Below are 24,956 nucleotides of genomic sequence, written 5' to 3'. Positions count from 1 at the left end.
AAGATGAACATCTGTGGTAAGTCAGAGAAAGCTCAAAAAAATGATTGGGATACACCAAAAAGACCAAGGAGTCAGGCTGAAAGGGCTGGCCAAATTTGGAACAATTTGAGACTCAAAATAAATAATAATGTAATTTGATAAAGGGTATCCCCCAAAACAAACCTACCACAAATATCATTCTTAATAATAAAATATTGAAAGCTTGAAAGCTTTTCCCCTGAAATAGGCATCAGACAAAGATACTCACTAATATCATTTCTTTCAGCATTGAAATAGCAGGCTTAGTGAGAATAATAATCAAGAAAAAGGCAGTGGAGGCAGGGTGAGTATGAAAATTGAAAATAAAAAAGTAAAACAGCTGTCAATCATAGAAAATATGATTACATATTTATGAAACCCAAAATAAACTACAGATAAAGTATTATAATTAATCAGTGAATTTATTAAGCCCATGGAAGACAAAGTCAATATACAAAAACTAGTTCTATTTCTACATATCAACAATAAACAATTAAAAATGAAATTCTAAAATGATATTTCTAGTAACTTAAGAAAATACTTAAGAATTAACCAAAGCAAAGATGTGCAAGACACTTTCTATTTCACAGAAAATAGAAATTATAAGGATAATTTTAAGCTATATAGAACAATGTGAGAATAAAAACACTACCATATACTAAAAATTGTAAGATACGGCTAAAATAGTGATTACAAGGAAATGTGTTAGTCTTCAGTGATCGTGTTTTCTGATTCAAAGCAATCCCAACCAAATTTCCAACACGTTTTTTTGTATTTTTAAATTAACAATATAGGGGTGCCTGGGTGGCTCAGTAGGTTAAGCCTCCGACTTCAGCTCAGGTCATGATCTCACGGTTTGTGGGTTCAAGCCCCACGTCGGGCTCTGTGCTGACTGCCAGCTCAAGAGCCTGGAGCCTGTTTCAGATTCTGTATCTCCCTCTTTCTCTGACCCTCCCCTGCTCATGCTGTCTCTCTCTCTCTCTCTCTCTCAGAAACAAACATTAAAAAATAATAATAATAAATTAATTAACAATATAATTTCCATTTCCCCTCAGGAATTACTTCTAAATGTCAAAGATTTTTTAAACACATAGGATCATTTTTATTCTATTTTCAAAAATCAGTCTCTACTGTAACTTATTATAGTAACATGGTTTTTATGAGTACAATGTTTGAAATTTCTTGAGACTTGCCTTAGAGCCAATACTATAAATGTTCTATATGTGCTTTAAAAAATAAATGCTTTTTAAAAATAATCTTCTAAAAATAAGCATTTTCCAGTTGTTGGCTATTCATGACCCTTTTTTCTCCTAAATTTGGAATGAAGTTGTCAATTTCTACCAAAATAACATCAAAATTAAATGAGGTAAGCATCCTACATCTGTATATACTCTTAATGAAATGTTGGTTCACGTGTTTTGCTCATTTTCTTTTTTTTAAGATTTTATTTTTAAGTGTCTTTTAGTCATTTTATAATTTGAATGTTTATTTTTATTATTCCTTTGTATTTTGAGAGGTCTTGATATATTCCAGACACAAGGTCTTTCTTGGATATGAGGTTTGGAAACACTTCATCCCAAGTGTTTAGCTTGTCTTTTCATCCTTTTCATAGAGTCTTTCACTAAGCAAAAGTTTTAAATTTTGATGAGGCCTCAGGTTGAATGGTAAAATTATGTTTACTTTTATAAGAAACCCCATAGTCTTTTCCAGAGTGGCTGAATCTTTTTACATTCCCACCAGCAGTGTATTAATGACCTAGGTTTTCCTCATGATTGACAGTAGTGTTATCACTATTTTTTATTTTAGCCATTAAAATAGGTTTTAGTGATATTTGTGGCTTTAATTTGTATTTCTCTAATGGCTAATGATATTGAACATCTTTTTATGTGTTTATTTGTCATCTGTATATAAGCAAAACTTTCATTACTTGTTCACAATATGGAGGTCCACACAGAAAGCCTATATCTATGAATAAATTATCAAGTAGTATTGAAGACAGTTGTTTCAAATAAATTATATTCCTATACAAAATAATAAAAGCATTCAGAAATGTAATTTTAAAACACTGTTTACACTAATACCAAGAAGCATTTATTTGACATAGCTAATGAAAGATGTATAACATCTTTATGGAAAATAATCATAAAAATTTAGTGAAGGACATTAAGTAAGGACATTAAATATGTGGTCTGTATACTCAGAAAAAATCAATATTGGGTCTGTATACTCATAGAAAAAAACTATATATTCAGTTCTATCTCTATCAAGATCATGAGTTTTTAGTATTACTTGACAAGCTATTCCAAACTACTCCATAGAAGAATATCCAAGACTTGCATGAACATGCTTGAGAGACATATTCTACCAAACAAGAATCAATTTAATGCCAGAGTAAGATGGTGTGATATTGGCCCTTGAATAGATAAAGGATAGGATAGAAAAGAGAGCTCAAAACTACATATATGAAAACTTGCTAAATGACAAAAGTGACAGTGATAGCAGAATAGACTATTCAATAAATGACTAATAAGGACTACTCAATAAATGAGACTAGACAGTTGGATATCTATACCAAAACTACAAAAGACAGGGAAGGATATTCTTCCTCTCATGATTCACAAAAATAAATTATAGTTAGATGAAACCTCTAAATGTGAAAATCTAAAATTTAAATTCACAAAGAAAATACCTTTACTACCTTGTTCAAAAACAAGAGAAATGTTGATACATTTGACTCCATTAACAATTATAACTTTTCATTTAAAAAAGAAAACTTTTGGGGTGTCTGGGTGGGTCAGTCTGTTAAGAATCCAACTCTCATTTTTGGCTCAGGTCATGATCTCACAATTTGTGAGAGCAAGCCCCACATGAAGCTCTGCACTGATAGCACAGAGCCTGCAATTCTCTCTTACCCTCTCTCTCTCCCCCTCCCCAGCTCACACTCGATCTCTCTGTCTCTGTCTCTCTGTCTCTATCTCAATAAATAAACATTTAAAAAAGAAAACATAAAACTTTTAAAATGTAAGTAGATGGATGAGCCAAAAACTGGGAAAAGCATTAGTATCCAAACCTCTAAAACCAAATGAGAAAACAACAAAAGGTTTTAAATGTGCAAAGGATCTAAACAAGCAGTCCTGAGAACAGAAAAACCCTAGGGTCTAATTAAAACATGAAAAGATGCCTAATCTCATTAATAATCAAAGAAATAAATATGAAAATAACAATGAAATAAATTTTCACAATTGAGCAGTCCACAAAATGTGAAAATTTGATAATAATACCAAGTGTTGGTAAAGACATTGAATAATGGAAACTTGACACAAGACTGATGAAAATTTAAGAGCAACTTAGCAATATCTAGTAATGTGAAAGATGTTCATATCATGGGAACTATATCTTATGTATTTAGCCCCAGAAACTCACATTGTATAGAAGAGCTTTGTACAAGAATGACCTGTGAAGTACTGTTTACATTAGGGAAAACTTATAAACAACTTAAATATCCATTAGAAAATACTAAATAAATAAAGTTGTATTTATTCATGCAATAGAATACTCTATAGCAGTAAAATGAATAACTAGACATATATAATCAACATGAAAAAATCTTAGAAATGTAATATTGGGGAAAAGGAGCAAAATGACAAAGGAAATTGTAAAAAAATACTATACATTATTTAGGAGTATATATGTATTTAATTGAAGTATAAAGTCATTTGTGATAAGCATTATAAATGCCAATTTTGAATAGTATTACTTCTGGCATATGCAAGGGACAAAAATGCATTCCAAAAAGGATGTGTGGGAATTTCAACCATGTTTGAAATGTTTTATATTTTAAACTTTTTAGTGGGTACATGTTTTTTTAATATTATTTTCTATACTCATTTAAATTATGTCATATTTCAAGTCATGTTAGTGGGATATTGGGAAAGTTTTCAATTAGCAATAATTGCATCTTAGGTAAATGTCATTGGCTATGATATTACCACTGTCTGATGAAGAATTTTGAACAACAATCATAAGGATATTCTCTGGGCTTGAAAAGAATAGAAGTGATCAGTGATATCCTTAACTGAGATAAAAGAGTTAAAACAGAAACAATGAGAGATGAAGAATACAATAAGTGATATTGGAAACAAGATTGATGCAATGAACAGCAGGCTGGAAAAGTAGAGGAATGAATTAGTGACCTACAATATAAAATAATGGAAAATAATGAAGTTGAACAAAGAGAAAAAACTCTGCAACATGAGAATAGATTTAGAGAACTCAGTGAATCCATCAAATGTAATAAGATTCATATTATAGGAGTCTCAGAAGAAGAAGAAAGAGAAAGGCGGGCAGAAAATTTATTCTAAGAAATAGGAGAAAACTTCCCTAATCTGAAGAAGGAAAGAAACATCCAGATCCAGAAGGCACAGACAACTCTCATCAAAATCAACAAAAGCAAGCCAACACCAAGACATATTATAATTACATTTGCAAAAATATAGTGATAAAGAAAAAAAATCTTAAAAGCAGCAGGACAAAAGAAGTCCTTAACTTCTATAAGGGAAAACCCTATAAGGCTAGCTGGAGATTTCTCAACAGAAAGTTGGCAAGTCAGAAGGGAGTGGCACGATATATTCAAAGCGCCAAGTGGGAAAACCTGCTGCAGTCAAGAATATTCTATCCAGCAAGGCTATCATTCAGAATAGAAGGAGAAATAAAGAGTTTCCAAGACAAACAAAAACTAAAGAAGTTCATGACCACTAAACCAGCCCTGCAAGAAAAATTAAAGGGGACTCTCTGAGTGGGAAAGAAAGACCAAAAGTGACAAAGACTAAAAAGGAACAGAGAAAATCTCCAGAGACAATAACAAAACAGTAATAAAATGGCACTAAATACATACCTATTGATAATTACTTTGATCGTAAATGGACTAAACAAGACCCATCCATATGCTGCCTACAGAGACTCACTTTAGACCTAAAGGAACTTGCAGACGGAAAGTGAAGGGATGGAAAAACATTTATCATGAAAACAGATGTCAAAACAAAGTCAGAGTAGCAATACTTATTTCAGACAAACTAGATTTTTTTGTTCTTTTTTTGTTTTTACCTTGCTTGGGTATTAGGGTAGTACTGGCCTCATGGAATGATTTTTTAAATGTGTTTCTTCTATTCCATTATTTGTAAGATTTTGATAAAGATTGTCATTACTTTTTTTTTGTTTGGTAGAATTTACCAATGAAAAAAAGTAGTATTTGGCTTTTCTGTGCTGGGAGATTTCTTATTCTTACTTCAATTTTCATTTTTGTTGTTTGGCTAAGAAGATTTCCTACTTCTTAGATTCAAGATTCATGATTCAGTGTTTTGGTAACTTGCTTGATTTTAGGAATTATTGGGGATTTTTTCTAGGTTATCTGATTTGTTAGTATGCACTTGCTTATAGTAATCTGTTATCACACTGTGCATCTTTGTAGTTATCTGTTCTATTGTTTTCTCTTCCATTTCTCATTTTGGTTTTTGAGTCTTTTTTTTCTTAGTTAATGTAGTTAAAAACAATAAATTGGCAATTTTGTTTATTGTTTGGAAAAACTGGTCATTACTTTCAATATTATGTTATTGCTTATTCTGGTCCCTATTTTACTTATTTCAGATTTTTCTTTGTTATTTCTTTCCTCTACTAAATTTCAGCAAAGTTTCTTCTTTTTCAGTTCCTTGTGTTATAATGTTAAGTTGTTTACTTGACGGTTTTTTCTTAATATAAGCATTTATAGCATGAAAAATGTCATAATTTAAATAAAGAAAATAAAGGAACAATCAAACAGATAGTAGGCAAATACAAACAAAGTGAGAGTGGTTCTTTTTTTTTTTTTTTTGAGAGAGAGAGAGAAAGTGAGCAGGGGAGAGTCAGAGAGAGAGGGAACAGAATCTGAAACAGTTTCCAGGCTCTGAGCTGACAGTCAGCACATAGACCGACATGGGGCTTGAACCCATGAACCGTAAGATCATGAGCTGAGCAGAAGTCAGACGCTCAACTGACTGAGCCACCCAGGCGCCCCAAAGTGAAAGTGGTTCTATTAGGCATATGTTGCTCTTAAGATCCAAACTACTAACTAAAGGAGGACATTTTCTATATATAATGAAGATACGATTTAGAAAGAATATATAAGAATCATAAGTGCATATTCATAAAAATAGAAGCTAAACATTTTACCATGATAAGTTTATGGTTTCATAAAGTTTTATGAATAAGAACATCAGGCCCACTAATAATTAAAAGTAATTTACCAACTGGGCTCTTGACCTCCATCTAAACTACTGCTGTCACCCTATCTAACCTACTACCCTCGACCCAAGGCCAGTTACTCTAGGCATATATATCATCCTGTTCATTTATTTTATAAAATTTATCAGAATTTTAAATTGTCTTGTTTATTTATGTGTTCACTTATTTACTGTGTTCCTATCATTAACATGTAACTTCCCCAAGGGCAGTGAACTTATCTGTCTAGTCTACCAGTGTATCCCAATGCCCAAAATAATGCCAACCACACAGTAAACATTTATAGAATTAATTAATTAATACCTTTCATGTTCCATCATTTCAGCAATAGATGGATTTTTAGCAAAAAATTCTTTTAGAGTTTCCTTTCTTTTACTTCTTTTTCTTGGCATCATTTCTATTGTCTTAATATAGGAGATAACAAAAATGTTACAAATTAAATATAAACTATGAACACAGCATTATAATTTATTCATACTCTAATGTTTATATCTTGATATTGAAATACAGTGATTTCTTTATAACCTTCAATTAAAATTACTATAAAAAGAAACAAAACAGTATATGACTATAAAAATATCCACGTGGAAGGGAGTCACATGGCTCAGTTTGTTAAATGTCCGACTTTGGCTCTGGTCATGATCTCATGGTTTGTGAGTTTGAGCCCTGTGTTGGGCTCTGTGCTGACAGCTCAGAGCCTGGAACCTGATGCAGATTCTGTGTCTCCCTCCCTCTCTGCCCCTACCCTGCTCACACACTGTCTCTTGCTCAAAAATAAATAAACGATAAAAAATTTTTTAAAATACCCATGGGGTAACTTAAGAATTATAATGTATTAGGGGTGCCTGGGTGGCTTAGTCAGTTAAGCGTCCGACTTTCGCTTAGGTCATGATCTCGCCCTTCGTGGGTTCGGGCCCCGCGTCGGGCTCTGTGCTGACTGCCAGCTCAGAGCCTGGAGCCTGTTTCAGTCTGTGACTCCCTCTCTCTCTGACCCTCCCCTGCTCACGCTGTCTCTCTCTCTCTCCTAGAAATAAATAAAAAATTTAAAAAAAAGAATTACAATGTATTATATAATTATAATATTGTTTATTGGTGTTTCTTCTGTTTTTGTTTTTTTTCTTGAGAGAGAGCAGGGGAGGGATAGAGGAAGAGGGAGAGAGAGATCTTAAGCAGGCTCCATACCCAGCATGGAGCCCAATGCAGGGATTGATCTCATGACCATGAGATCACATTCTAAGCCAAGAGTTGGACACAACTGACTGAGATACCCACGTGCTGCTATTTCATATTATAATAAATATAATGCAGCCAATCATTTCTAGATACATGAATCTCTTAACTTCATTAACTTAAAATTCAAAACATATGAAACTTACTCTTCCAATCTCCATTACTACAGCTTTGAACTTCTTCAAAGGTTTGCCTGTCTTTTTACATGAAATATTGTCTTTATATTTCGGTTTTTTTATTCCAAGTAGGGACTCATTCCTCCTAATACAAAAAGATAAAGTCAGCTAAAAGGATCTGTAAGAATTTGCAAAATTATCCCAAAGCAATAAATCTTTAATGAATATTGTCACTGAAATCATACTAGAAGAATGTCCAAAACTGTTTGTGTCTCACGCATAAATTAGACTGTGATATTCCTGATCATCAAGGAATAGCTGTCCTCTCAAAAGGGCAAAATGTAAATCATACCATAAAATGTGATGAGAGCTGATGTATGATGTAGGAGAAACAGAACTGAAAATAAAACAACAGGAACACGTACCTTTAAAACTGAAATTATAGCTACAGAAGAATGTCAATGGACAAGCTATCTTGCTACCAACAGATTTCAGTCTCTTTAGTTTCATCATGTCCAGGCTCTCAGCCACTATCATGTTCTGAACACCAACAGGTGCTAAGCATTTTATATGACTATGAAAACTTTTCCTCTTCCCCAATCACTTGTAGAAGTACTTAACCTCGTTTTTTCAACCTGCCATGGGCCCCTATGGCAATCCAGACCCTTCAAATACTGTGAAATCTCTCACTATCCCTCCTTCTATTGATACTTATCATCTACTGTCCCTGAAATTTCTATATTTCCTAAAATTTATATTTCTTTGGATAGGTGCTTGCTAATTCTAGTAAAACCCTGCTATCACATGATAAATGAGATCCAAAAACTTAAACTGAATAAAATGTAGGTTCATATGAATGGAAGGCTAATGAAATGACTGGGTGAGTCTGGATAGCTAGTTACAGGGGTTGGGGTTCCAAATTCATCTTGGTCCCAATGGCAGTTGACCACTTGTTTCAATTTTAATGAAGATGATCCTGGATCCTACAGTTGGTTGGGACTCCAGCCCAGCTGCAGCAGTCCCAAGGGTCCCCCAGTTAATTGGCATTCATTCTGGTAAATGTTTTGTCTCCGTGACCTAGGAAGCTTGGACCAGTGACCACTGGGGACTTGGGGAACCGCCTTCAGCAACTTGCATCTTGAGACTGTTTGCCTGCTATTTTCCAAGCAGGTTGGTCACTTCTTCTCTATCTCATGCTTCTCCCACCCTCCGGAATGCTTGACCTAGTTTCTGTAACTGCAGAAAGATACAGGAAGGAGAGGAGGTCATGGATATACACTTGCCATCTTCTAATTTTCTCAACATTCACCTCCATGCTCTGCAGAATTCTCACCCACTGAACCAATTAAACTCCTCCCACTTCTCCACGTCTTCATAGAATGCTTCCTCCTAGCTTTTTATTTTCCTTATGGTATGTTACAAAAAATGGTACTTTTAAATTTTTATGTGGTCAGTGTTACTAATCTTTGATTTCATGGCTTATTCATTAGTTTAATTCCTTATATTAATACCTGTTTCTGACTAAAAACATTGAATCCCAATGCCTGTCTGCTTATTGTTTCAAAAACAGAGCTCTGTTATACTTTATCTGATAGTACAAATCTCTCTTTTGCTCTTTTTTATTTTTCAAATATATTTTATTATGCTAGATCATTCCATAAAACTAATCTGATTGGAATTACATTAAACCAATAAATTAATTTGAAGATAATAGAAATTACAGTAGTCTATCTTCCCACCAAGTAATGTACTATGTTTCTCCGTTTATTCAAGTCATTTTTAAAAATATCTCTTAGTAAAAATGTTTGATCTTCTTTTATTAGCCTAAGTCTCCTCACAAATTCTGATAAATTTAATCCCGTGCTTTATAGAAATGGGATCATTTTTCCATTATACTGTCTAGTTGATATAGGAAAACTATTGGCTTTGCATCTAGCTATCCTATGGAATTCTATAATTAGTTTTGATAGTTACGGGTTAATTAGCTTGAGTTTTAAAAAATTATTATTTGCAAATAGCAATCATTTTATCTCCTTTCCAGAGTACTTCACTGAGGAATTCCTTTGACAAGCATCTTGGAGACCCTATTTTGTGATAATCACATGAATTCTAATCCTAAATTCTATTTCTTACTTAATGCTCTGGCAAGAACTTTCAGAACAATATTAAATGATAGAAGGAAAAAGTTTCCTTGTTAAAAAGCTAATTTGAACAGAAAATATTCTTCTACACCTAATTTGCCAGGAATGGTTGTTGAATTTCACATGACTTTTTAGCATCTGCTAAGGGCTCTTTTGACTACCAGTAATTACATTTGCAGATTTTCTACTATACTTATATTGAGAATAAGATCTACATTTTCAACTGAATTTATAAGCTAGTACTTTATGGATATTTGTTTCTACATGCTACTAAGTAAAACTGGTTTATAATTTACTTTTAAATTCTTTTTATAAAACTGCTATCAGAGCTGTGATGAATTTAGTAGGAAACTTTAAACCCTTGTGCTGAAATAGCTTTAGGTAAAATAAAAATTATTTTATTTTTATATTTAAAATATGAAAGAAGTAGCCCAAAGAATTCTGAACTATTCAATTTTTTTACTATTTCAATCAATTCTTATTATTAAAATTTTTCCAGATTACCATCATTTTCAATTAGAAATTTCAAATTTATTCACATTAAATTATATATGCTATTATCTAATGTTTGTGTAACTGCTTCCAAATGTATGATTATTACCTCTGTGGATTACTTGTATCTCACTCTTTCTTACAGTTACCAATTAAATGATTTTAAAACCATTATTTAATTTCAACTTTTAGTTTTATTTTCTTTCTTCTGTTTTCTTAGATTTATTTAATTTTTCTAATTGCTTGAGTTCAATGAAAGTTCGTTTGATTTTATTTTGCATTTTTAGTAATAGAAGCTTCTAAAGCTAACAACTTCTCTCTAACTGCTATTTTGAGTACATTTGATGTTAGGGTTTCTCATTATCATTACTTTCAAAAGTACACTTGTAGTTAGATTTCCTTTTTGATCCATTAATTATATATGCCAGTAATGTATTTTGTTATAAAATTTCAGTTTTAGTGGTGTCTGGATGGCTCAGTCAGTTAAGCGTCCGACTTGGGCTCAGGTCATGATCCCGCAGCTCGTGAGTTATATCCCCACACTGAGCTCTGTGCTGCCAGCTCAGAGCCTGGAGCCTGCTTCGGATTCTGTCTCCCTCTCTCTCTCTGCCCTTCCCCCACTTGCTCTCTCTCTATATATATGTATGTTTTTTTTTTAACAAATAAACATTTAAAATAATTTTCAGTTTATTATACTATAAGACTATGTGGTCTTTAGAAATTTTAGTCTGGGTTATCTACTGAGCCCTATTTTGCAACTTAAATATTACTTTTTTAAAATGAGTGCTTTAAAGGATGTGTAGCCTCAATTAGCTATATATATTATTAATCTTAATTATATACATGTTCTGTGTCCTTTTTCTTTTTAAAGTAGCATGTTAAACTCTCTCAATATTAATACATTTCTGTCAAATATGCTTTACTGTTTCAGCAATCACTTCCATATTCACTGATTTTTTTGTTATCTGGAACATGAAAATTCATGGGGGCCCTGAATGGCTCAGTCTGTTAAGCATTGGAATCTTGACTTTGGCTCAGGTCACGACTTGGTCTTACAGTCGTGGATCTACCCACCTTGGGCTCTATGCTTACAGCTTATAGCCTGCTTAGGATTCTCCCTCCCCTCTCTCTCTCTGCCCCTTCCCCACTTGTGCATGCACACGCTCTCTCTCACTCTCTCTCTCAAAATAAAACAATAGCATTAAAAAAATAAAGAACATGAACATTTATGAAATACCTTTCATTGTGATTTAAAGCATGATTGGTAGAATCACCCACTTTGAATGTGAAAAGGTAGAATTAAAAATAAGTAACAAAGTGATTATGCTGTTTTCTTTTTGAAAGAGTTTTTTTTAACGTTTTATTTTTTATTTTTTTGGAGAGAGAGAGAGCACACATAAGTCGGGGAGAGGGAGAGAGATAGAGAATCTTTTTTTTTTTTTTTATAAATAGTTTATTGTCAAATTAGTTTCCACATAACACTCAGTGCTCATCCCCACAAGTGCCCTCCTCCATGCCCATCCCCCCCTCCCCCCCACATCCATCAGTCCTCAGTTTTTGTCAGCATTCAAGAGTCTCTCATGGTTTGCCTCTCTCCCTTTCCCCCACCATTTCCGCCCTTCTTCTCCCCCTTGTTCCTCCATCATGTTCCTCCTAATCCTCCTATACGTGCAAACATATGATATTTGTCCTTCTCTGCCTGACTTATTTCGCTCAGCATAACACCCTCAAGGTCCATCCATGTTGCTACACATGGCCAGATTTCATTGTTTCTCATTGCCATGTAGTATTCCATGGTATAGATAAACCACATCTTCTTGATCCATTCATCTGTTGATGGACACTTAGGCTCTTTCCATGTTTTAGCTATTGTGGAGAGTGCTGCTATGAACATTGGGGTACATGTGCTCCTATGCCTCAGCATTTCTGTATCCCTTGGGTAAATTCCTAGCAGTGCTATTGCTGGGTCATAGGGGAGTTCTATTGTTAGTTTCCTGAGGAACCTCCACACTGTTTTCCAGAGGGGCTGTACCAGTTTACATTCCCACCAACAGTGTAGGAGGGTGCCCGTTTCTCCACATCCTCGCCAGCATCTAGAGTTCTCTGATTTGCTCATTTTAGCCACTCTGACTGGCGTGAGGTGGTATCTCAGTGTGGTTTTGATTTGTATTTCCCTGATGAGGAGGGATGCTGAGCATCGTTTCATGTGTCTGTTGGCCATCTGGATGTCCTCTTTGGAGAAGTGTCTGTTCATGTCTTCTGCCCATTTCTTCACTGGGTTGTTTGTTTTTCGGGCGTGTAGTTTGGTGAGTTCCTTATAGATTCTGGATATTAACCCTTTATCTGATATGTCATTTGCAACTATCTTTTCCCATTCCGTTGGTTGCCTATTAATTTTCTGGGTTGTTTCCTTGGCTGTGCAGAAGCTTTTAATCTTGATGAGGTCCCAACAGTTTATTTTTGCTCTTGATTCCCTTGCTTTTGGGGATGTGTCAAGTAAGAAGTTGCTGCGGTGGAGGTCAAGGAGGTTGTTTCCTGCTTTCTCCTCTAGGGTGTTGATAGTTTCCTGTCTCACGTTCAGGTCCTTTATCCATTTTGAGTTGATTTTTGTGCATGGTGTGAGAAAATGATCTAGTTTCATTCTTCTGCATGTTGCTGTCCAGTTCTCCCAACACCATCTGTTAAAAAGGCTGTCTTTTTTCCATTGGATATTCTTTCCTGCTTTGTCAAAGATCAGTTGGCTGTATACTTTTGGGTCCACTTCTGAGTTCTCAATTCTGTTCCATTGGTCTATGTGTCTGTTTTTGTGCCAATACCATACTGTCTTGAGGATGACAGCTTTGTAGTAGAGGCTGAAGTCTGGGATGGTGATACCTCCCGTTTTGGTTTTATTTTTCAGTATTACTTTGGCTATTCGGGGTCTTTTGTGGTTCCATACAAATTTTTGGATAGTTTGTTCTAGTTTTGAGAAGTATGCTGGTGCAATTTTGATTGGAATTGCATTGAATGTGTAGAGTGCTTTAGGTAGTAATGACATCTTAACTATATTTATTCTTCCTATCCATGAGCATGGAATGTTTTTCCATTTCTTTGTGTCTTCTTCAATTTCCTTCATAAGTTTTCTATAGTTTTCATCATACAGATCTCTTGTATCCTTGGTTAGGTTTATTCCGAGGTATTTTATGGTTTTTTGTGCAATTGTGAATGGGATCAGTTTCTTGATTTCTCTTTCTGTTGCTTCATTATTGGTGTATAAAAATGCAACCGATTTCTGTACGTTGATTTTGTACCCTGCAACGTGGCTGAATTCTTGGATCAGTTCTAGTAGGCTTCTGGTGGAGTCTGTCGGGTTTTCTATGTACAGTATCATGTCATCTGCGAAGAGTGAAAGTTTGACTTCCTCTTTGCCAATTCTGATGCCTTTGATTTCCTTTTGGTGTCTGATGGCTGATGCTAGGACTTCCAGCACTATGTTAAACAACAGTGGTGAGAGTGGACATCCCTGTCGTGCTCCTGATCTCAGGGGGAAAGCTTTCAGTTTTTCCCCATTGAGGATGATGTTAGCTGAAGGCTTCTCATAGATGGCTTTGATGATGTTTAAGTAGGTTCCTTCTATCCCGACTTTGAGAGATAGAGAATCTTAAGCAGGCTCCACACTCAGCAAATTGCCCACAATGGGGCTCAATACCACGATCCTAGGATCATGACCTGAGCTGAAATCAAGGGTCAGAGGCTCAACTGACTGAGCCACACTGGTGCCCTGAATTATTCTCTAAAATGTCACTGGGACAATTGATAAATTGGGAGGGGGGAGAACCTAAAGTTCAATCTAAATCCCCATACCAAAATAAATTTCATATGGATTAAAAAATTAAATATAAATCATGAAACCATAAAATTGGAAGAAAACACAGCTGCACATTTGTCTGTTGCAGAAAAGCTCCGTTGTGCAAAACGATGTTAAGCACGTATTACTATCAAGGTAGAAATCAAAGTGTTGCAACTGTTCCTCCTCTATATTCCCTGACTTGGAGAAGAGCATTCTAAAATGTCTGCTCAGCCTTGAAAACTGAAACCATTGTGAACTTAGTCACACTGCTCAATCTCCAACCTTGAGTCTTTGTTATACCACTGGTCAATGCTTCTGAGCCACTTACAGAATATCCACTATTCTTAGGTTGGACCTCCACAATCAGCCCTCCAAATTTCACTGCACACCAGAAGTGTCTTCTGATACTCTTTGGTATTAAGAATGTTATTTGCAGCTTCCAAACTTCTAATTTCAGCTATGATTTTTTAAAATTTAGTAGAACTTTCTGACTAATTCTCTGAGTACCAGAACCTACTAAATTTAATGAAATCAATTTCCTCCTTTATTGTTTGAAAATATGAAGCACATAAATTCCAAGCTTTTGTTCTAATAAATGGAGTGCCTGTTTTAGGAAGAATGTTTTTTTCTATATGTTTTTATGAGAATGTTTCCCTTCTGCTGCCATTTTTTAAAATAGACCTCATGTTATTGATGAGAGATAGATCTATGCACAATGGTGAAGGAAAAGACCATTGTTGGAAGAAAATGTTTAGTTATTTATTTATTTACACACACAGACATAAATCCTTACTATCTCCTAAGTGGCTCTTTACCCCACCCTACATGCAAACTCCACCATCTTTTTCATCCACCTTATATATCTTAAAAGGACCATGTTACCTATCCTGTAAAGTTTGAAATATTAATAAAATATTTATTATAAATACCTTTTTAAGAAGTCATATATGGGATTTGTTATCTCCACCATAAGATGAAATTTTTCATCATTTATACATTTTAGCATAACTTGTGTAAAGAATTCTAGGAATCTAGGTCTCTGCTTGAATTTCATAACTGTGAAAACAAAGAAGTGTATAGCAGTAAATGTGTCAAGAACTCCTGTCTTTCCAAGATCAAATAATCCGTTATGGTCTATATTTCATTTATTTTCCAAATACTCAGGGTTGAAAACTAGTTCATAAACGCTGCCTCTAATGTCAGACAAACTTGGGGGGAAAACTGCTAATTATCAAAATTACTAGTTATCTTCATTTTTATTCTCTCTCACTCTGAGCTAAGCAATAATGTTGCTATTTATTCATAGCTGGACTTAACAATTGCTCACATTTTTCAATTCCCTATTATTCATAAGCTTCATACTATCATTCACTACCAAAATAAGTCACCATCAAAGTTCTGTCTTTCCAGATTTTAACTCATATTACTTGAAAATCAATATTTATTCTGTGTTATTCTAAACAGGTAAGAACCCAGAACCTTCTACCTAGAAAGGTGAGATCTTTCAGACAACAGAATCCACAGAATAAATGATCTTCAATGGAAAATTGAGTGAACGGCACATATACATTTAGGTCACCTACCTTCTTTCACAGCACTTTTGACCGACCAGTTTAAAACAACAGGGTAAAGAAATATAGGATCCTCTGTTCCTGCGAGTTCAGTTGTAACATCTAAGGTTTAAAAAATTAGTAAGTTGTAGGTTCTCTAATGAATAACCAAAAATGAAAATTCTTTGGAAAAGTGTTCAAGCATTCATTCTAAATGATGTGCCTTCAAAATATCAACTATATCATTATATTTGGGGGGATTAAAAAATCCAGTGATCTCAATTATTTTCCTTTCATTTTTCCCCCTAAAAGCCAAGGAGATCACCACCAAAGAGGTGAAGAGTTTCCAAGGCTTGGGTCTCTCATATTCAATAGCTGTCATATTATCAGCAAACCCCAAACTCAGAAACATACCAATTATGTTAACTTCACTTTTGCACAATTACTTATAAGACCATAAAATATAGAATAATGAATAGCACAGCCTCTGGAGCAAGGCTGCCTGGGTTCAAATTCAAACACTGACACTTTTTAGTTATGAGACCTTGGGAAGTTACTTAACTTCTCTGTGGCGTGGGTTCATTATCTTTAAAATGAACAGAAGAGTGTCTCCCTCATATGGTTGTTATATAAGAGCCATATGAGTTTCAATGTATAAAACACTTAGTTCCTGGCACACAGAAAGTACTGTACAAAACTGTATTTTTATGATTGTGTTATTAAAATCTGTTGTTTAGCTAGTAACATTACATTGTGTTTCTTAGTAAAATATTTTTACTGATAAAATGAAAATAACCACATTTCTATAACACTTTATATTTTGAAGAATTATATTTTTATAACAAGACAGTTACAGCTTTCCCCAAAGCTAGGTTCACTGGTTATGTGAATAATAGAGCATTGGGTTCAATTCATAAATTCAACTCCAAACATACTTTGGAGAGAGAGACAAAGACAGTGATTCAGGTCAGGGAATTCTGAATCCAGATAGTAATGAGGCACATGAAGAGAGGTGTGGTTGGGACACAAGATTCTGCGAGTAGAGTCAGCTCCAGAAAGGCCAACGGGCCAAAAGTAGAACCTCCTACTTGAGGAAAACGTGCAGAGAAAAGGTACTCTCTTGTTCTTCCAGAAGGTTTGAAGTCCTTGCTAAAAAGCAGGTGATAATATCACCAGAAACTAAATCAATTTCTTAAGCAGATTTCCAAACTGCAAACTCCAAAATTCTAATCATTGTGTGCACATTGGTCCATTATGAAATTACTATTTGGCAAAACGTTCACTTGAGTAGACTGGTTCAAATCACTGACACATTAACACCCCTCATGCTATCCTGTTATCTCTGTTACATTTTTGCCTTTGAAAGAGTAGTGATTCTCAATTTTGTGCTCCCCTCCCCAATACACTTGGCAACATTTGCCTCTCAGGTGACTGTCACAGCTGGAAAGATGTTGTGCCAAGCATCCAGAGGTAGAGCGAGGCCAGGGATACCGCACATCATCATAGGGTATACCGTGGCAAAGAATCAGCTGACCCAAATTGCCAAGAATGTCGAGGCTGAGAAACCCTTCTTTAGAATAAAAGATTTAGGCTGAAAAACAAGCCAGCTATGTAATCCTAAATAAATCACTTAATCTTTATGAACCACATCGGAAAAAAAGCGGTTAGCAATCCGTTATTAACAGAGTATTTTTAGGATTAATGACATAATGTAAAAGCACCTTAAAGGATTTACCAAATACTAATCTCATCTTAATCCTTTTAAGAAAATATTTTCTTATTTTAAAAAAACATAGTGACAGGCAAAAGTATACAGAAAGAAAAAAAAATAACTACATTGCTTTGTCAGTTTGAGTAGGTAGGTCTCCAACAAGGCCAGCTGTTCATTTAATTTTTCAGGTAATAATGTCTGCTGTGGCTTCTTAGACTTGTAAGACTTCTTAGAAGAACCCTAAAAACATTGGTTAAGTGTCAGAACATTCTTCAACATGTTTCAACAATTGTCACTTTCAAGAAATAATCTTTAAACTATGATTTCATACTTTCATGCTTGGTGGATAAAACTATGATCTACATGTAGGTGATATAAATTAATAATTAATAATAACAGTCATTTTATTCCAACTAAATGACAAACACAGTACTCAGTATTTTATGGAATTAACCAAAATATTTCTTCTCTTCCCTTCTCCCTTCCTTCCAGTTACTTACTTCAACACCCCTCCACCTCATTAGCACCACCCCCTTCAACCCATACAAACTTTTCTGAAAGCAACTGAGGGTACAGCTCTAAAAAAATCCTCAAAACAAAATTCCCAACCTGACCTCAAAAATGTATTCCTTTTTCATTTTTCCTTTCTCTTTTCCCAGAGGATCTTCTTTACAACTAAGCTAATTGCCTTTGCTGCTTTGCCTTTCATTGAAACACAACAAGATCTGCAATTAGTGGATTAAGTATTAGTGGATCTGTGCTCAGGCTCCTCACCATGTTTTCAACAGTCTGAGCCCGAGAACTGAACGTCTTAATGTCTCCAGTTCTCAAACAAACAAACAAACAAACAGACAAACAAAAAGCCCTCCTAAACCCCTGTAGGCTTAAAGGGTCCTTGCAGGGCTATAACAATTTCTGACTCTTATAAATTAGGTATTAGCTTCTCAGTCCCTACAGTCTTAGAAAAAAGTATCACAACCTTCCGCTGGGCTTGGGTCTCCATGGAAAGATGCATGGGGTCCTGCCCTGCAATGATGTGAAGGAATAGGATTGTGAGTCAAGGCCTGGGTGACATAAAGGGTCTGGCGGCTGATGGACTCTAAGAGTGAACAACAGTTCATGGAAAAACCCTCAAATTGCATCCAGCTTAATCAAAACTCTCTCTAAACAAAGTAACCCTTCACCTTCCAAAAAGTATTATGGCTAAAAACAATTCATCCAGTAAAACAGTGGTGATTTTTGAAACTTTCTGTGGCAAGCACACACTTACTCTGGCATATAATTCAGCATGTAATAGAGATAGAGATGGGGCCAGTCTAACTGAAACATAGTCCAGGGTTGACAGTCTCTCTCCCCACCCCAGTCACTGAATTATTAGGCTTCAAGTAATTCCTAGTGCTCCTCAGAAACTAAGCAACATTTCAAAATTTGATCCATAAAAATACATAACCACATGCTTTTAAGAAAAGGCAATACAATGGGAGGCAGATACTAAAAAGTAGTCTCAGACATTAGTAGTCTCGTAAAGAAGACAATTTAGGTGACACAATGAGTTTAGGAAAAATCTTCTGTGAACAAAGTAAAAAGCTATGATGGGTATTTAGTACATTCACTGACCCACCCAGAATCATAAAATCTTCAGTTTGGGACAGACTTTAGAGAGCTTATAGTTCCATGTCCAGCTGGGCGTAGGAAGCTCTGTCAACACCTGGTGATCAGTACTGGTGAAAGAGGCTCTCTAGTATTCCAGCATGGATTCCTTTAAATAAAGAAGCTCTTGGCTACATACCACTTTTTGTTTATATAAATATGACAAATTTAAAACTGATCAATTTTCTAACACATTTGCTAACACTACATTATGTTTAAAAGACTCAAATAAGTATATGTTTTAAGATGAGAAACAAAAATCAATTACCTCCTCTTGTGTTTCTTCTTGGTCAGTCAAACCAAATAGAGATTTGCACGCTGATGTGATGTCCAACATCTTTTTTCCATAATTTATAATCATGACTGCCAGATCATATTCTTTCCATGAACGCAGAATCTAATTTAAAATATTTATTAATTTCCTTGTTGGAAACACTTGTCTATTTTCAAATGTTGTCCCAAATTTCCCATATTTCTAGGACATATGGCCATATATGTTTTGGTATAACTATTAAGAAAATATTTCCACTTAAAAGAACCATGTTAAAACAAAATCATTATAAAAAGTCCATATAACCACGACCTCCTGCCTTGAGTTGCTTTCTGTGTGAAATGGCATAATTACTGACATCATAATATCTTGGGTTGGTAGGTGGTTTAAGATATGTAAGTGATTTACAAGACATTCTGGTGGTGGACTAGACTAGAGATAAGCTGTTTTGGGCAGATTCTCCATGAATCAGAGGAGAAACATGCTGCAATCATAAAAAGGGGAGCCGCTCTCATCCACAATTCATTACTAATTACTATCCTTTGGCCTTCTCTAGCCTGGCCCTTACCTAGTATAAAGCACTCATCTCCTTGTACTTGAAGCTTACAAAATACTGAGCTAGACATAAATTCTGACCCTCATTGTGGTTTCAGGCCTTCATTCCTTCCTACCCCTGAGGAATTTCTCAGAACAACTTGCCTGCTTTATTTATATAGCTTCACCTGGTAATGAAAAGCTGGGCTCTAGCCTCAACTCCAGAAAGGTTTCCCTGGCCAGTAGTCTGATTTGCATATACTCTGCTGTAGTGAAGCATCATATGAAGGGGACACATTCATGGTGAATCTCATAAGGCAATTCTCTAAGAGTATAAATAAGCTTGCAGGAATTTGTTAGATGTAGGTATGTTATGTCAAGCCCAATAATTTAGTATTTATTTAAGATAAGTAACAACTGTTACTTCTCATACAGGGAAAGGATATATACTGAGTGGTTGCATAAATCTGATAATACCTACCTGATCCAAAGTGATAAGAACTGAAAATATTTCTATGGGACCAGGAAATAGCATTAAACTAATGCTGACTATGGAACCGAATGTGGGAAGGAAAACGGTGAAATACATCTTGAAAAGGTAGTTGGAGTTAGGTCAATCAGGGCTTTAAATGCCAGGCAAAACAGTCCAATGTCGTTATAAAATCAATATGAAAGGGAGTATGTTGTATTAGAAAGCAGAAAGGAGCTAATGTTTGCTCTCATTTCAGCTTTCTGACATACTTGGAGGCTTAGAACTAGAGAGAACTGTGTAATCTTTTCCCCTTATTTTAATATGACAGTACAAAATGATAAATGATAAAGAATTTTTCCAATCAAAAGGAATATAGAGAGCCAATTCTACTTAACACACCAAATGGTGAACAGAAATAAAAAGACTATGCCAGATGTTTAGCATAATAATTTTTAAACAATGAAAAAATAATGAAACATTTAAGATGACATGTCTCAGGAAGTGGCACTTCATTTGGAATTCTGGCAACTTTTAGAAAAAATACTGCTGCTTAAAGAAGAAAGATTGAGCCATCTGAAAAGATTACCAGTGTTTTAAGCAGAACAGAGAAAGGAAACAGAGTCGTTAGACTAATTGGACTTTCCATGTCATAACAGAAAATCCATACCAAAAAATGTGTTTATAAAAAATGAACACCTGAAATCTGAGACTTGAGGCTATGCCAGGGTTCTGAAGCTATAGTCAGGCTGGAGTAAGCTTCCAAAAGGACAATTCTCAGCATATCAATTTGGGACAGAACTAGCTCTGATATCAAAATCCTCACATTAATGTACATTTTACTTTTTACAGATGTCCAGAATACATTCAGGGTCATTTCTACAATAATATCACTTGGATCTCAATATGATTCTTCAAGTTGGGGGGAAAAGGTAGGCAAGTCGCAGACTGCAAGTAAGGAAATGCAGGACCAGCCCCAACCTGCTATGTGCTATAGGACAAAAATCCTACAAGGCTGAGAGAGGTGACATGTGAATTTAAGGACTTCAACATGCAGTAGGCCCCAAATGTTGGTCCTTTTTTCTAGGTCAGTACTCTCTCCCATCATCCACAGGAAATGCTGCAAAACCTCCCATTTTTCTCAATCTCTGAAACCCACCTTACTCTCAGCAAATGACCTTGCTTCCTTTTCACAGAGGAAATGCAGGGAAACTAGCTTATCTCCTGTCTAGAAACATACATAGAGTCACCTGTAACTCCAGCCATCCTACCCTCCTGTTAGAGGAGACAGGTCAATCTCCTGTCCAGACCAATCCCTCCTACCTCTGCTAGGGTCTCACTACCCCCTGCCTTCTTGGAGATCTTGGTCCTATATCCTCATCTGTTCCCTCTCCTGGCTCCTCTCCTTTAATGGTCAAATGTGGAATACCTGGATAAGCAGAATTGGTTTTTTGGTTGGTTGGTTGGTTGGTTGGTTGGTTGGGTTTTTGTTTTGTTTTGTTTTGTTTTGTTTTGTTTTGTTTTGTTTTGTTTTGAGAGAGAGAATCTTAAGCAGGCTCCAAGCCCAGGATGGAGCCCAATTCAGGGCCATGAGATCATGACATGAGCCAAAATCAAGCATTGGATGCCTAACTGATTGAGCTACCCAGGCACCCCTGGTTGGTTGGTTTTTAGCAGGAGCAGTTGCTATTGGCAACTTGCGAGCAATAAACTGCTTTGGAATAGAGTTTCTTTGTTCTGGAAGAAACACTGCAGTAGCTATTAGTTATTTAAATGCAAAGTGAGTAGCTGTCCAGTACCCTAGAAAGAGAGTATAACCTGGCCTTCTCTTATTTGAAAAAGACATCCCTCTCCTGGAAATACTTACTGATGGGCAAATCTGGGAGGGGAAAGGCCAAGCAGAGAAGATATTCTAAAGAAAAGTCACCTTGGAAGATAATACTCTTAGCCCACCATAATGTGCATATAATTGTAACATTCAAAACAGAGGGGCACCTGGGTAGCTCAGTGGGTTAAGTGTCTGACTTTGGCTCAGGTCGTGATCTCACAGTTCATGAGTTCGAGCCCTGCATAGGGCTCTGTGCTGACAGCTAGCTTAGAGCCTGGAGCCTGTTTCAGATTCTGTGTCTCCCTCTCTCTCTGACCCTCCCCTACTCACACTGTCTCTCTCTCTCTCTCTCTCAGAAATAAATAAAAACATTTTTAAAAAATTTTAAAAAAAGAAACAGAAGGGTGTACTTTGGATTATGTGGGACTCCTGCTTTCTCACCGGTTATGCCACATGATAATGGCAGACAGAAAGATTCTCAAGGTTGAGGTTAGGAATGACAAAACAGCTTTTGTCTCAATCAACTCTCCTCTTCTTCCTCTTGGCTAATGGAAGGAGGACAGGCCCCTTGGATTAAGTGCACTCTAAAAGTGCACTCTTAAATAATTCTCTTCCCTACTCACTCTACACACCGTCCCCAAATGATACTATTTCTTTATATTGTTCATTTGAGTCAACATATTAATGATGGCTTTGTCTTTATACATATTTGGACTCTCTTGAACACCAAGCCTGTAGTTCCAATTATATAATATACAGCTCTTTGGATATCCTTTTAGCCCCAAAAGTCAATATATTCAAAACTCATTATCTTTTCTCCTTTTTCCGCACAAAATTACTCCCTATCCAGAGTCCAACAAATAGCCTTGTATTCACCCAACTGCTAAGTCCAGTTGTTGACTCTTCCCTGTCTCTCCTTTATCCCCACGTACTCGGTAGTTTTACAGGTTGTCGACTCTATCTCATAAATAACTTAAATCCTTTCAATTCTAACTCCCACTATTTCACACTATAGAAGCCTCCCCTTTATCCACAGGGAATATGTTCCAAGACCCTAGTGGATGCCTGAAGCTGCAGATAGAACCAATCTTGATATACATGGGTTTGTTTTTTTTTTTAATACATGTGTGCCTATGATAAAGTTTAATTTCTCAGGCACAGTAAGGGGTTAACAACTATAACTAAAAATAAAATAGAACAATTATAACAGTATACTGTAATAAAAGCTATGTGAACAGAATCTCTCTTAAGATATCTTGTACTATAAAAAAAAAAAGATATCTTGTACTATGCCCACCCTTCCCCTTGTGATGATAGGAGATGATAAAATGCCTATGTGATGAGTGAAAGTGAGGTGAATGATGTAGGCACCATGACACAGCATTAGGCTACCACTGACCTCCTGACAACTCATTAGACAGAGGCCCATCTGCTTCCTGAACGCAGTTGCCCACAGGTAAGTGAAACCGTGGAAAGCAAAACTGCGGATAAGGGGAGACTGCCATTGTTCAGTTTATCATCTCTCACCTTCTAACTCCTTCCATGCTTCAAGTCTTATCCCCCTCTATTAGCTGTTGCTGCACCAGGATAATTTCTTTTTCCTAAATTGCAAATTTCATTCTGTCATTTCTAGGTTTAAAACCCTGATGGCTGCCTGGGTGGCTCAGTCAGTTAGGCATCCAACTTTGGCTCAGGTCATGATCTCACAGTTTGTGAGTTCGAGCCCCATGTTGGGCTCTGTGCTGACAGCTCAGAGCCTGGAGCCTGCTTCAGATTCTGTCTCCCTCTCTCCCTGACTTTCCCCTGCCCGTTCTCTGTTTCTCTCTCTCTCTCAAAAATAAATATTTAAAAAATTTAAAAATAAAACCTTGAATGGCTCTTCTCTGACCTCATTAGATGCCCATTCATCATCTGGTACCTGTTCACTACTTCACTTTTCAAGGTGACTGAAACATATCCTTCATAATTAAAAATAAATCTGATTCTTCTTTCCCAAACTTTAAAATTATTTCATATTTTCCCATTGATTACCTCATGAGGCAATTTTAATAATCCTGTATCTGTCAAATATTTTTTTAAGATTTGCCTTTAAGCCTTGTTAATAGTGTCTTGCAACAAAAGATTCTTTTAATTATCATGTAATCTGTTTACCTATCTTTTTCTGTGTACCTTTTAAATTATATGCCTTATTGAAAAAGGTCTCTTCTGACTTCAAAGCTATACAAATATCCATCTGGACTTTATTTTGTTTACAGTAGGAGGTAGATCTCTGGCTTTGTTTATTTTCAGATGAACAGTCAGTTATAATATCAACACCTTTTATTAAATAAAATATTTTAATAAATTATAATTTTCCCAATGAGTCCAAATGCCACCTTTGTCATATATTACGTTCTTCTCTAGACCTGGGAATGGCTACTCCTGGACCCGTCTATTCTTCTGAACTATTTGCCTATTACTTTGTTAACACCATTTTTTATTGAAGTGGCCTTATAATAAATCTTAGTATGTACTGAGAACTTTTAAATTATTCTAATCAGTTTCAGAGAAACCCCCTTGGGATTCCGATTAGAACTATATTACATTTAAATATTATTTTAGGAAGGATTTATATTTCTATGACAGTAAGTCTTCATATTCAGGGACCTCGAATGGCCTGCCATATGTTCAAATTTTATTTTGTGTTCTTAAGTAAGATTTCACAGTTCTTTTATTTGGGTCTTTTAGCACTTCGTTGGGTTTAAAATACTGTATTTTTTTCCTCCAAGTTTTTATTTAAATTCCAGTTAGTTAACATACAGTGTAATATGAGTTTCAGGGGTACAATTTACTGATTCATCACTT

General features: G+C 35.5%; 1 protein-coding gene across 1 annotated transcript in view; it reads right to left on the bottom strand.

The window, feature by feature from the left end:
• CFAP54 (cilia and flagella associated protein 54) overlaps positions 1–24,956 on the bottom strand; it is a 287,452-nt gene that overhangs the window by 156,526 nt on the left and 105,970 nt on the right. The window contains exons 27-32 of the mRNA XM_039236623.1: positions 19,279–19,407; positions 17,486–17,600; positions 15,683–15,772; positions 15,029–15,155; positions 7,668–7,782; positions 6,595–6,695 (exon numbers count right to left, since the gene is read on the bottom strand). Coding sequence (XP_039092554.1) covers positions 6,595–6,695; positions 7,668–7,782; positions 15,029–15,155; positions 15,683–15,772; positions 17,486–17,600; positions 19,279–19,407 — 677 coding nt within the window. The remainder of the gene's footprint in view (positions 1–6,594; positions 6,696–7,667; positions 7,783–15,028; positions 15,156–15,682; positions 15,773–17,485; positions 17,601–19,278; positions 19,408–24,956) is intronic.

Source organism: Hyaena hyaena, unplaced genomic scaffold (genome assembly GCF_003009895.1).
Source record: "Hyaena hyaena isolate Hyena2069 unplaced genomic scaffold, ASM300989v1 scaffold_113, whole genome shotgun sequence".
NCBI lineage: Eukaryota > Metazoa > Chordata > Mammalia > Carnivora > Hyaenidae > Hyaena > Hyaena hyaena.
This window is presented reverse-complemented; position numbering and strand designations above follow the sequence as displayed.